This window comes from Phyllobates terribilis, unplaced genomic scaffold (genome assembly GCF_046119375.1).
Source record: "Phyllobates terribilis strain yellow unplaced genomic scaffold, ASM4611937v1 Scaffold_10__3_contigs__length_209671492, whole genome shotgun sequence".
Taxonomy (NCBI): domain Eukaryota; kingdom Metazoa; phylum Chordata; class Amphibia; order Anura; family Dendrobatidae; genus Phyllobates; species Phyllobates terribilis.
Window position 1 is genome coordinate 190,472,474 of NW_027362770.1, and position 14,111 is coordinate 190,486,584.

Below are 14,111 nucleotides of genomic sequence, written 5' to 3' on the forward strand. Positions count from 1 at the left end.
CCCCGGCCAATGGCCGGAGGACTTCCCCTATAAAAGGCACCTCCTCCAATATGGAGGTGCCCGTGCAAGGTTGTAGCATTGTGTGTTATACTCTGCTTCAGCCCTCAGGTCCCGCTGCTAGCCTGACTACCAGTCCAGCCCGCCAGCCAAACTACAAGTCCAGCCCGCCAGCCTGACTACAAGTCCAGTCCGCCAGCCTGACTACAAGTCCAGTCCGCCAGCCTGACTACAAGTCCAATCCGCCAGCCTGACTACAAGTCCAGTCCACCTGCTGGCCTACTCTCTCCAGCCCGACAGTCTGTCTACAGTCCAGTCCGCCAGTCTGTCTATGGGCTTTGCCAGCCCGCTTAACTGGAAGCACCTGCCTGTTACCTGCCGTGCCTACCAGCCAGCCTACCTGGAGGCTCCTGCCTGTTACCTGCCAGCTCGCTTACCTAGAATCACCTGCCTGTTACCTGCCGTGCCTGCCAGTCCGTCTGCCCGGATCACCCGTCAGCCTGCCTGCCATGCTCATCTGCTGTACCGGTCAGTCCCTGCCTTCTGACCCGTGGGAGTCACCTGCTCTCATACAAGGTCGGTCCCCAGAGTAGCACCTGGTCCCTCTGCTCGGTCCTTCCCTGGTCACGGAGTCGATTGAGCCGCCGTACGACCTTGGTCGGTCCGAGTCGATACCTAGTTACGCCCCTCTGGTCCCTCCTTGCACCGCAGCACAGAGGTTCCACCACCCGGATCCGTAACATTTCTGCTTATTTAGTCTCAAACACAGGTTTACATAGACAGGTAAACTAAGAAATTGCAAGTATTCAGGGTGGTCTTGACAGCACAATGGAGAAGGCCTGCAACCATGCAGAGGACAGAACTTGTTCTTCAAGGTTGGGAGAGACATGGAGAATAATCTATGCACATGGTTAATTCAGGGAACAAGATGGAAGATTTGAAAGACAAAATAGTTTCCTTGGTAATGCCGCTCATCTAGTGCTATATACCAATCAGCAGAGCGTTGTTTAAATTTGGCGCCAATCTCGCTGATTGGTCGCGGTCAGCCAGCAGACGCGACCAATCAGCACAGCAGTGTTTAAATTTTGTGCCAATCTCGCTGATTGGTCGCGGTCGGCCGGCAGACGCGACCAATCAGCAGAGCGTTGTTTAAATGTGGCGCCAATCTCGCTGATTGGTCGCGGCCAGCCGGCCGCCGCGACCAATCAGCAGAGCGGAGTTTAAATTTGCCGCGCATATCGCTGATTGGTCGAGACCGGCCACCGCGACCAATCAGCAGAGCGGCGTTTAAATTTGGCGCCAATCTCGCTGATTGGTCGCGGTCGGCTGGCAGCCGTGACCAATCAGCAGAGCGTTTCTTAAATTTGGCGCCAATCAGCAGGGCGTTGTTTAAATTTGGCGCCAATCTCGCTGAATGATCGCGGTCGGTCGGCAGACGCGACCAATCAGTAGAGCGTTGTTTAAATTTGGCGCCAATCTCACTGATTGGTCGCGGCCGGCCACCGCGACCAATCAGCAGAGCAGCGTTTAAATTTGCCGCCCATATCGCTGATTGGTCGCTGTCGGCCACCGCCACCAATCAGCAGAGCGGCGTTTAAATTTTCCGCCCATCTCGCTGATTGGTCGCGGTGGCCGGTACGCGACCAATCAGCAGAGCGGTGTTTAAATTTTCCGCCCATCTCGCTGATTGGTCGCGGCCGGCCACCGCGACCAATCAGCAGAGCGGCGTTTAAATTTGCAGCCCATCTCACTGATTGGTCGTGGCCAGCCACCGCGACCAATCAGCAGAGCGGCGTTTAAATTTGCCGCCCATATCGCTGATTGGTCGAGGCCCGCCACCTCGACCAATCAGCATCGTCTTAGTGTGGGCCCGGGAGCGGCGCTGCTTGTGCGGCTCCGTATTAGTGTCGGCCCGGGAGCGGCGCTGCCTGTGCGGCTCCTTCTGCTGCGAGAAGCCGAGAGATGAGCGGCTGTTCGCAGCAGAAGCATCCCGACCGGCGGCACCGCTACCTGGTACTCCGTTCACACTTGCTGTCGGGAGATCAGCGGGCCAAGCCGCTGATCTTCCGATGTTAGCCGCATGGAGGTCAGCTGCGCCGGTCGGGGTAGTTCTGCTGCTAGCGCCGCTCATCTCCCCGCTGCATCGCCGCTGACCTCCGTCCGGCAGATGAGCCGCTAACGGCTGCCATCTTTTTTCTGAAATCCCGCGTCGCTGATTGGCCTCCGCCGGACCAATGAGCGACGCGGGATTTCCTGGACAGACAGACGGGATAAGACGATTATATATATACACTAGATGGTGGCCCGATTCTAACGCATCGGGTATTCTAGAATAGGTATGCGGCCAACCGGGCGCAAGCAGCAGAGCAGTGTTTACATTTGGCGCCAAAATCGCTGATTGGTCGAGGCCGGCAACCGCGACCAATCAGCAAATCGGTGTTAAATTTTGGTCCCTATATCGCAGATTGGTCACGGCCGGCGGTCGCGACTAATCAGCAGAGCGGGGTTTAAATTTGACGCCAATAATGCTGATTGGTCACGGCCAGCGAACGCGACCCATCAGCAGAGCGGTGTTTAAATTTGGCGGCAATAATGCTGATTGTTTGCGACCGGCGTTCGCGACCAATCAGCAGAGTGGTATTTAAATTTGGCGCCAATAATGGTGGTTATTTGTGACTGGTAACCGCGACCAATGTGCAGAGCGGTGTTTAAATATGGCGCCAATATCGCTGATTGGTCACGGCCGGTGGTTGCGACTAATCAGCAGTGCGGTGTTTAAATTTGGCGCCAATACTGCTGATTGATTGCGGCCAGTGACCGCGACCAATCAGCAGAGCGGGGTTTACATTTGGCGCCAATTGGCTGGGCTATCATTTAAAGAGACACACCTCCTGAGATGGTTTACGTCCCCTGAAGGCAGCGCCGAAACGCGCGTTGGGGTGGACACGTGGCCCCTCTGTGAGCTCCCACACCATATGGTCCTATGACCAGGTATGAACTAATTGTCCATACATCTATCTCTTGTGGATAGTTTGATGATTAACTATTTGGTGACTATTCAATGAACTCTTCATCATAGACCAGTATTATTTTCCTGGACATCTTTAAATACTTGCACATTTACTTGAACTTTAGTATGGCTATGTGGGTCACTTAATGACAGTGCACATGGCCACTGAGCAGTTGTGATTCTCACAGAACTGACCCTGTCGGTCCTACATTACGATGGATTTTTATAGTGTGTATTTGCACTATTTTTGCCAAGCATGTGTATTGCATTTCGCAATTTATATTCATACAATAAAATGTCTTTTATACTAAGAAACATTCTTTTGGGTGATCTTGATCGCTTTTTTCTTCTATGAGTCTTTGTGAGTAGATCTGGTATATTCCACAGTAAGTGATTACGTTATATTGCTTGGGGTGAAGAGCATCATATGGCCAAATACTACTCTATATGCGGTATCATACAGCACACTATGGAGTCTTTTTCCCACCCCCCTATAAATTACAGGATATACCAACTATGTTTGGCCATGTACCGCCTGGTGGAGCTATATCCTCTTATGTTATACAGAATCTAAGGAATATAAATGATCTGTACACACAAATCACCCCCGAGATCAGCGGCGCCAGCTCTTGTGGTGACGGTGTGGGTGGATGATACAGGATCAGCGGCGCTCACTTGCTCTTGCCTGACTTGCTGCTCTCGGTCTTCTTGGGCAGCAGCACGGCCTGGATGTTGGGCAGGACGCTCCCCTGGGCGATGGTCACCCCACCCAGCAGCCTGTTCAGCTCCTCGTCATTGCGCACGGCCAGCTGCAGGTGGCGGGGGATGATGCGGGTCTTCTTGTTGTCCCGGGCGGCATTGCCGGCCAATTCCAGGATCTCAGCGGTCAGATACTCCAGCACAGCAGCCAGATAGACCGGAGCGCCGGCGCCCACCCTCTCAGCATAGTTACCCTTGCGGAGAAGCCTGTGCACACGACCGACCGGGAACTGCAGTCCTGCCCGGGATGAGCGGGTCTTGGCTTTAGCACGGACCTTCCCTCCTTGTTTGCCGCGTCCAGACATCACTGCGCTCACAGATATCAGCAGATAGAGAAGTCTCTTGTGTGAGAACCGTGATGACTCCGCTCTGGGAGGAGCAGGATCATTATTCTCTCTCTCTCCAGTGAAGAGAACATTCTGCTATCATCATGCCTGAACCTGCCAAGTCTGCACCAGCAGCCAAGAAGGGCTCCAAGAAAGCTGTGACCAAGACTCAGAAGAAGGACGGCAAGAAGCGGAGGAAGAGCAGGAAGGAGAGCTATGCCATCTATGTGTACAAGGTGCTGAAGCAGGTCCACCCTGACACCGGCATCTCCTCCAAGGCCATGGGCATCATGAACTCCTTTGTCAATGACATCTTTGAGCGCATTGCAGGGGAAGCCTCCCGCCTGGCTCACTACAACAAGCGCTCCACCATCACCTCCCGGGAGATCCAGACCGCTGTGCGCCTGCTGCTGCCCGGAGAGCTGGCCAAGCACGCCGTGTCCGAGGGCACCAAGGCCGTCACCAAGTACACCAGCGCCAAGTGATCTGCTCCAAGCTCTGCTCCACCAACCCAAAGGCTCTTCTGAGAGCCACCCACCCCGTCTACATCAGAGCTGTGGCTGCTTGTCCGTGTCTTGCTCCTCTCCCTGGGGAACATGAGGCTGCACTGACTGGTACATCGTGTGTTAGGAGGGCCATTTTGGGTCAATACTTCCAGCCATAGAGGGCAGGAAGGGATTAGAGGATGATAGATGGGGAGGATGAGTTATATTGGGATGTGGAACATTAGGATAAGTCTGATAATAGAGGAGCAGGTGCCGGCAGCCATAGATACTCGCTCACCCTTCACTAGCAGCAGGGGTCTGATATAGAATTAAAAAGTCACTTTTAACAGATTATTTTAACACTGCAGCTAAACCAACAATTATCTAAACAGACACAAAACCTGCATATAAAGTGCAAAAGTCAATAATAAACCATAGTACAGTCTCACCAGTTGTAGTCCTCTGAAGAGGCTGTCCATATGAACCCTGTCGTGTCCTGACAAGGACTTTACCCAAATGTGGTCTATCCTGCTTGTAATGTCTCCATACAAACCCGAGACATCACTAGCGGGATAGACCGCACTTTGGTTCTGTCCTTGTCCGGACGGGAGACCTGCTCGGGGCACTACAGGGAAATTAGGGAGCCCTCGTCTCCATGCCCCTCCTGATTATATGGACCAGGGGCGGAACTACCGCCCGTGCAGCCGGTTCATTGAACGGGGGCCCCGAGGGAGAGGGGGCCCCTCCAGCCTCCAGCAGGGCCGCCATCAGGGCATGACTGCCCTGACTCCAGTATGGGGCCCGGCCGGTAGGGGCCCCCTCGGGGGCCCCCCTCTTGTGCGTCTCTCTCCTCATGGGGCCCCCGGCCCCATGCTATGCGCCGGGTCCGGGACATTTCAGCGCTGAGCTGCGCTGTTGCAGCAGCGCCTTCATGATTCCCCTGACTTCCGGTCATGTGACGGTGCCGTCACATAGCCGGAAGTCAGGAGAACCTGCTGTCAGTGATTTGGACGAGCGCCAGGATTCTGCAGGGATCGCATGGGGGTAAGTATAACAAGTTTTATTTTTTTTAAAATACAATTAACTAGGAGTGGAGAGATGGGAGAAGCACATGTGTGTGTGTGTGTATGTGTGTGTGGGGGGGGGGGGGAGATGGGAGATGCACGTGTGTGGGGGGGGGGAGATGGGAGATGCACGTGTGTGGGGGGGGAGATGGGAGATGCACATGTATGTGGGGGGGGAGATGGGAGATGCACATGTGTGTGGGGGGGGAGATGGGAGATGCACATGTGTGTAGGGGGGGAGATGGGAGATGCACATGTGTGTAGGGGGGGGAGATGGGAGATGCACATGTGTGTAGGGGGGGAGATGGGAGATGCACATGTGTGTAGGGGGGGGGAGATGGGAGATGCACATGTGTGTAGGGGGGGGAGATGGGAGATGCACATGTGTGTAGGGGGGGGAGATGGGAGATGCACATGTGTGTGTGGGGGGGATGGGAGATGCACATGTGTGTGTGGGGGGGATGGGAGATGCACATGTGTGTGTGGGGGGGATGGGAGATGCACATGTGTGTGTGGGGGGGGATGGGAGATGCACATGTGTGTGTGGGGGGGGGTGGCAGATGCACATGTGTGGGGGGGAGGATGGGAGATGCACATGTGTGTGGGGGGGGGAGATGGGAGATGCACGTGTGTGGGGGGGAGATGCACGTGTGTGGGGGGGGAGATGGGAGATGCACATGTGTGGGGGGGAGATGGGAGATGCACATGTGTGGGGGGGGAGATGGGAGATGCACATGTGTGGGGGGGAGATGGGAGATGCACATGTGTGTGGGGGGGAGAGGGGAGATGCACATGTGGGGGGAGATGAGAGAGGTGCACATGTGTGGGGGGGGAGATGGGAGATGCACATGTGTGGGGGGGAGATGGGAGATGCACATGTGTGGGGGGGGAGATGGGAGATGCACATGTGTGGGGGGGGGAGATGAGAGAGGTGCACATGTGTGGGGGGGGAGATGGGAGATGCACATGTGTGGGGGGGGAGATGGGAGATGCACATGTGTGGGGGGGGGAGATGAGAGAGGTGCACATGTGTGGGGGGGGAGATGGGAGATGCACATGTGTGGGGGGGAGATGGGAGATGCACATGTGTGGGGGGGGAGATGGGAGATGCACATGTGGTGGAGGGGGATGAGAGAGGGGCACATGTGGTGGAGGGGGATGAGAGAGGGGCACATGTGGGGGAGGGGGATGAGAGAGGGGCACATGTGGGGGAGGGGGATGAGAGAGGGGCACATGTGGGGGGGAGGGGGTGAGAGAGGGGCACATGGAGGGGGATGAGAGCTGCACATGGGGGGGTTTGAGAGCTGCACATGGGGGAATTGGGAGTAGGGGGATAATGAGCTGCACATAACGAATGTGGGGTGGGGGAGAGTAAATGATAAATGATGATGGGGTGGTGAGAGCACGGACATGATATAATGAATTGGGGCAGGGGGTGCATGTAAATATTGAATGCGGGGAGCAGGAAGTATAGAGTAGGGGGCTTTGCGGATGCAGGAGTGTGACTGGTAACAAATTGGCGGAAAGAGTAGAGGTTCTAATTAAATTATATATTAAGTGCCTATTTACAGTTAATGGGGGCACAGTGGTGGATTACAATTTATATTTGGAATGGTAGGTTGCCTAATAACTAACCATATATTGATGGTGGATGCACGTCTGTATTCAGCTGCGTAATGTAGAAGTTGGGGAATGTGCTCTAGATAACTGTGTTATTTTATGCAGAGACGAGTCCTGGCTGGAAGACGTGATGGCGGTCTGTGCTGGATGAAGGAGAAAAGCGAAGATGAAGGACTTCACCTAGAGACGTCACCGGTGAGTTAGTCTATTACATGTACACTGTGTATAATGTCACTGGTGATCACTGTATTACCTGTACACTGACACTATATACAGAGCTCCTGTGTATAATGTCACTGGTGATCACTGTATTACCTGTACACTGACACTATATACAGAGCTCCTGTGTATAATTTCACTGGTGATCACTGTATTACCTGTACACTGACACTATATACAGAGCTCCTGTGTATAATGTCACTGGTGATCCCTGTATTACCTGTACACTGACACTATATACAGAGCTCCTGTGTATAATGTCACTGATGATCACTGTATTACCTGTACACTATATACAGAGCTCCTGTGTATAATGTCACTGTATTACCTGTACATTGACACTATATACAGAGCTCCTGTGTATAATTTCACTGGTGATCACTAGATTACCTGGACACTTACGTTATACATACCATGTATAGAGCTCCCGTGTATAATGACACTTATGGTAATATTAGTAATGTGGTGGTAATATTAGTAATGTAGTGGTAATATGTGGTCTGGTCATGGTGTGGCAGTTTTTCTCCCTTCTGTGTGGTATTATTCGGTCACTATGTTGTGGTAATATGTGGTCTGGTCATGGTGTGGCGGTATTCCCTGTATGTGGTATTATTGGTCATTTAAAAAAAAATGTATATGACACATTCCCTTAAAGAAAACTAAATAAAAATATATCTAAAAAGAGTATTGGATATTTTAAGAAAATTTTAATAGGTTAGAGTAGGGCCCGCCCAGAAGAGTCTACCTTATCGTGGTGGCGGCTTTAAAAATCTTTTGGCCAAAACAAAAGCTGATGGCTATGTATGTGGCGCCGTCACATGGCCGAACGTCAGGAGAACCTGGTGGCAGCGACGTGGACGAGCGCCAGGATTCTGCAGGGATTGCATGGGGGTAAGTATAACAAGTTTTATTTTTTTTAAATACAATTAATTAACTAGGAGTGGGGGGAATCAGAGATGCACGGGGGGGGGTGAGAGATGCACATGGGGGGGTGAGAGATGCACATGGGGGGGTGAGAGATGCACATGGGGGGGATGAGAGATGCACATGGGGGGGATGAGAGATGCACATGGGGGGGGTGAGAGATGCACATGGGGGGGTGAGAGATGCACATGGGGGGGTGAGAGATGCACATGGGGGGGGTGAGAGATGCACATGGGGGGGTGAGAGATGCACATGGGGGGGTGAGAGATGCACATGGGGGGGATGAGAGATGCACATGGGGAGGATGAGATGCACATGGGGGGGATGAGAGATGCACATGGGGGGGATGAGAGCTGCACATGGGGGGGTGAGAGATGCACATGGGGGGTTATGTTTACATAACTTTGTTGCCTTATGAAGGGCAGGGGGGGCCCCCCAAAATTTCTTGCACAGGGGCCCACTACAGTCTGTGTCCGCCCCTGATATGGACGGCCTCTTCACAACTCTACAAGTGGTGACAGTACCATTTTTATTATTGCACTGGTTGACTTTTGCACTATATGTTTTGTATCTGTTTAGATATCTATCTGTTGGTTTAGCTGCAGTTATAAAATTCTCTATTAAAAGTTACTTTTTATATATCGGATCCCTGGTGCTAGTGATTTACCTTGATGGGATCATTGTGCCCCTTGTGGGTTATTGCTGTTTCTATAGTTCACCCCTCACTCGTGGAATCCTGTTCTCTCCCAGAACACTGGGTCCTAGTGCCCTCTGTTTCCATTGTTCTGCTGCCAATAGATGGAGATGGGCTGTTAACTCTTTCAGTGCTCGGCACGTTTCCAGCACTTTCTCGCTGATCCTCCTCTGATGTTACACACCTTTTGCTCCGCAGACTGGTGAAGGCACCTGGTCAATAAGCTCCTAAAGATTGATCGATTTCTAGATCTGAATCTGTCACTGAGAAGCCGATCACTTGTTTATTGCAGCAGAACCTGCCGCTGAGATAAATGAGCACAATATGGAGGGTATAAAGCGCTTCATGGAGGAATACAGCCGTATATTAAAGGTATACAGCACTATATGGAGGGTATATAGGGGTATACAGCAGGATATGGGGGATATATAGCAGTATATGGAGGGTATACAGCACTATATGGGGAAACTGTATATGGAGTTTATACAGCGCTATATAGGGGTATACAGCAGGATATGGAGCTTATACATCGCTGGATGGAGGAGAGTATATAACTCTATAGACCTCACAGTGAGTTATTTCCAGGTGTCACAGTGTAATTCCTCCGAGCAGGATGTCACCAGAGAGGAATCAGGGCTGTGACTATTTCCACCATCACAGTAGAAGCAGGAAAATACCAGGACAATGAGCGGGAAATTCAAAATCACTAACAGCTCTGTGCTCGGCCAATCAGAGGAAGGGGCGGAGCTGATAATGCAAATTCATTTCTATCCCCGCCCTGGAAGCGCGTCACCTCTGCAGTCCTCTTTCTGGTCCCCTCACGCTCTATATAAAGGAGGACTGCGCACTGTCAGTCATAGCTTTCTGCTGACTGCTTGGAAGATGTCTGGTCGGGGCAAAGGAGGGAAAGGTCTGGGGAAGGGCGGTGCCAAGCGGCACAGGAAGGTTCTCCGTGATAACATCCAGGGCATCACCAAGCCTGCCATCCGCCGTCTCGCCCGCAGAGGAGGAGTCAAACGCATCTCCGGCCTCATCTATGAGGAGACTCGCGGCGTCCTGAAAGTCTTCCTGGAGAACGTGATCCGTGACGCCGTCACCTACACCGAGCACGCCAAGAGGAAGACCGTCACCGCCATGGACGTGGTGTACGCGCTCAAGCGCCAGGGCCGCACTCTCTACGGCTTCGGGGGTTAATAACAACACAAAGGCTCTTCTCAGAGCCGCCCACATCTTCTGAGGAGGAGCTCCTGCTGCTGGGGAGGGCGAGGGGCTGGAGACCCCCTGTGCTGGGGTGACTGCAGGCTGCTGCTCCAGGGGCGGCTGGAGACATCGCAGGCGCTAATGGGTTAACACTGAGGAGCTGCCTGTGGGCGGAGCCATAGCCCTGCTGAGCGCTGATTGGCTGAGCACTGAGTGTGATTCCTGCACTGAGGCTGATCTCTTCTGCTCTGTGTTCTCGGTGTAACATGTGGTGTCAGGATGGCGGCTCTTGTCGGGCTGGGAGCTGTGACTACATATCTGATGGATGTGATTTATTCAGCACTATGTGGTGGTATATGATACTTTTTGGGGTATACAGTAGTATTTTGAGGGTAAAGCACATCATGTGGCCGTATACAGCAGTATGTGGAGGTGTCCTGCAGTGTTTGGGGCAGAGCAGCATATGAGGATTATACAGGCTCTACTGGAGGTATACAGTATGGGGGTGAGAAGCAGATGGGTATACAGCACTAGATGAGCGGCATTACCAAGGAAACTATTGTCTTTAAAATCTTCCATCTTGTTCCCTGAATTAACCATGTGCATAGATTATTCTCCATGTCTCCCCCAACCTTGAAGAACAAGTTCTGTCCTCTGCATGGCTGCAGGCCATCTCCATTGTGCTGTCAGGACCACCCTGAATACTTGCAATTCCTTTGTTTCCTGTCTATATAAACCTGTGTTAATAAGCAGAAATTTCCATTGCTATTATTTTGCAGATAACTGTATACACAGTGTGTTTAAAACAATTGTGAAAAAGCTGAATCCTCGTAGCATTTCTTTCCATATATAGAGGCATTGAGAGCTATACACTCAATTCCAAATGGAAACATGAACAAGATGTCAATTTTTAAACTGAAAATGATAATAATGCCTGCCTTCTCATTTACAAACTCAAATATTTTACATTTGTTTCCAGACTTCACTTTTCTGTTAATAACTGATCTTCTATTTAGTTGTATAGCCTTTATTTCTGATAACGGCTTTACATCTGTGTGGCATGGAGTCACTAACATCTGACCCAGACTGACTGCACTACAGTCCACAGTTCTTTTGCATTCTTAGGTTTTGTATCAAAAACAGCATAACATAACATCAATCTTGTTGGTGTGGAACCAGGATGTTGCCCGCTTTCTGGTGTGCATGAGGTTGTTGTCCTGCTGAAACTCCCATTTCAAGGGCATTTCCCATTCAGCATAAAGCAACATGATCTCTTCCAGTATTTTGATATATTCTAACTGGTACATGATGCCTGGTATGCGATAAATGGGCCCAACGCCACAGTATGAGAAACATCCCCAAACCAGTCTGGCTGCATCTCCATGTTTTACAGTCTTCACAGTGTACCGTGGCTTGAATTTAGTGTTTGTGTCATCTCTCAAACTGTCTACGGCCTTTAGACCCAGTACAAAACAATCTTGTTCTCATCTGTCCATAGAATGTTGCGCCACTTCTCTTTAGTCCAGTCAATGTGTTTTTTGGCAAACTGTAATTTATATGTGTACAAGGTGCTGAAGCAGGTTCACCCCGACATCTCCAAAGCCATGGGCATCATGAATTCCTTCATCAATGACATCTTTGAGCGCATTGCAGGGGAAGCCCCCCGCCTGGCTCACTACAACAAGCGCTCCACCATCACCCCCCGAGAGATCCAGACCGCTGTGCGCCTGCTGCTGCCCAGAGAGCTGGCCAAGCACACCGTGTCCAAGGGCACAAAGAGCCACCAACCACATCTACCCCAGAGCTATGGCTGTTTGTGTCCCGCCGAGTAGCGTAGCTACTGGGGGGGTGGCAGAGGGTGCGGCTGCCCCGGGCCCCCGCACTCTGAAGGGCCCACCCGGAGCTACGCTATGTTTAACTCTATCAGCCTGCGCCGATACAGTTAAACTCTGCGGCAGAGCAAGGAGACATGATCTGCATTATAATGAATGGGGTGCATTATACTATATGGGGATGCATTATACTGAATGGGCTGCGTAATACTTAATGAATTAGACTACATGGGGTTGCATTATACTATATCGGCTATGGGGTGCATTATGCTGTATGGGCTATAGGATGCAATTATACAGTATGAAGGTTTGTGTGGGGTCCATCCTGCTGTATGGAGAGGTGGTGGGGGTCACAGTTGGCATCACTACCCTTTTTCAGGGCAGTTGAGGGGTGGGGTACAGTAGGGCCATATATTTTACAAATGCAATGAAAGGGGAATCTAAGGCTCCAGTAGGAGCAAAATTAGAGGGCGCACAGTACGTGCAGTAACGGGGACACATATGGCAGCAGCGGATCAGTATTGGGGTAGCAGCAGGATAAGGCATTTGTGCAGGTTGGGGATAATTGTGCCTGAAATGTGAGAAGTCATATGTACAGTGCCTACAAGTAGTATTCAACCCCCTGCAGATTTAGCTGGTTGACACATGCGGAATTAACTTGGCATTGTGACATTTGTACTGTAGATCAGCCTGGAAGTGGGAAATGCACTGCAGCAATTTTTTTTTTTTTTTTTTAAAGTTAATTCAGAGTGTCATTTATTATTCAACCCCTCAAACCACAAGAATTCTGTTTGGTCCCCCTAAAGTATTAAGAAGTAGTTCAGGCACCAAGAATAATGAGCTTCACATGTGTGGATTAAAGATCTCTTTTGCCAGCCTTTTCTGACTATTTAAGACCCTCCCCAAACTTGTGAACAGCACTCAGACATGGTCAACATGGGAAAGACAAAGGAGCATTCCAAGGCCATCAGAGACAAGATCGTGGAGGGTCACAAGGCTGGCAAGGGGTACAAAACCCTTTCCAAGGAGTTGGGCCTACCTGTCTCCACTGTTGGGAGCATCATCCGTAAGTGGAAGGCTTATGGAACTACTGTTAGCCTTCCACGGCCAGGACAGCCTTTGAAAGTGTCCTCCCGTGCCGAGGCCAGGCTTGTCCGAAGAGTCAAGGCTAACCCAAGGACAACAAGGAAGGAGCTCCGGGAAGATCTCATGGCAGTGGGGACATTGGTTTCAGTCAATACCATAAGTAACGTACTCCACCGCAATGGTCTCCGTTCCAGACGAGCCCGTAAGGTACCTTTACTTTCAAAGCGTCATGTCAAGGCTCGTCTACAGTTTGCTCATGATCACTTGGAGGACTCTGAGACAGACTGGTTCAAGGTTCTATGGTCTGATGAGACCAAGATCTAGATCTTTGGTGCCAACCACACACGTGACGTTTGGAGACTGGATGGCACTGCATACGACCCCAAGAATACCATCCCTACAGTCAAGCATGGTGGTGGCAGCATCATGCTGTGGGGCTGTTTCTCTGCCAAGGGGCCTGGCCATCTGGTCTGCATCCATGGGAAGATGGATAGCACGGCCTACCTGGAGATTTTGGCCAAGAACCTCCGCTCCTCCATCAAGGATCTTAAGATGGGTCGTAATTTCATCTTCCAACAAGACAACGACCCAAAGCACACAGCCAAGAAAACCAAGGCCTGGTTCAAGAGGGAAAAAGTCAAGGTGTTGGAGTGGCCTAGTCAGTCTCCTGACCTTAACCCAATTGAAAACTTGTGGAAGGAGCTCAAGAATAAAGTCCACATGAGACACCCAAAGAACCTAGATAACTTGGAGAAGATCTGCATGGAGGAGTGGGCCAAGATAACTCCACAGACCTGTGCCGGCCTGATCAGGTCTTATAAAAGACGATTATTAGCTGTAATTGCAAACAAGGGTTATTCCACAAAATATTAAACATAGGGGTTGTATAATAATT

General features: G+C 51.1%; 3 protein-coding genes across 3 annotated transcripts; 2 read left to right on the forward strand and 1 right to left on the reverse strand.

Annotated features, from left to right (window-relative positions):
* Positions 1-3,678: 3,678 nt before the first annotated feature.
* On the reverse strand, positions 3,679-4,108 carry LOC141164288 (histone H2A type 1-like). Its single transcript, XM_073649425.1, has one exon. The coding sequence runs from the start codon at positions 4,069-4,071 to the stop codon at positions 3,679-3,681; it is 393 nt and encodes a 130-aa protein (XP_073505526.1). The 5' UTR covers positions 4,072-4,108.
* Positions 4,109-4,161: 53 nt separating this feature from the next.
* LOC141164289 (histone H2B 1.1-like) lies at positions 4,162-4,577 on the forward strand. The gene has a single exon (XM_073649426.1). It carries the CDS (start codon positions 4,197-4,199, stop codon positions 4,575-4,577), a length of 381 nt encoding a protein of 126 aa, XP_073505527.1. The 5' UTR covers positions 4,162-4,196.
* Positions 4,578-9,980: 5,403 nt separating this feature from the next.
* Positions 9,981-10,292, forward strand: LOC141164290 (histone H4). Its single transcript, XM_073649427.1, has one exon. The coding sequence runs from the start codon at positions 9,981-9,983 to the stop codon at positions 10,290-10,292; it is 312 nt and encodes a 103-aa protein (XP_073505528.1).
* Positions 10,293-14,111: the final 3,819 nt, after the last annotated feature.

Excerpts from the sequence above, each read along its gene's own strand:
- LOC141164288 (XM_073649425.1), bottom strand. The coding sequence starts at position 4,071 with ATGTCTGGACGCGGCAAACAAGGAGGGAAGGTCCGTGCTAAAGCCAAG.
- LOC141164290 (XM_073649427.1), top strand. The coding sequence starts at position 9,981 with ATGTCTGGTCGGGGCAAAGGAGGGAAAGGTCTGGGGAAGGGCGGTGCC.
- LOC141164289 (XM_073649426.1), top strand. The coding sequence starts at position 4,197 with ATGCCTGAACCTGCCAAGTCTGCACCAGCAGCCAAGAAGGGCTCCAAG.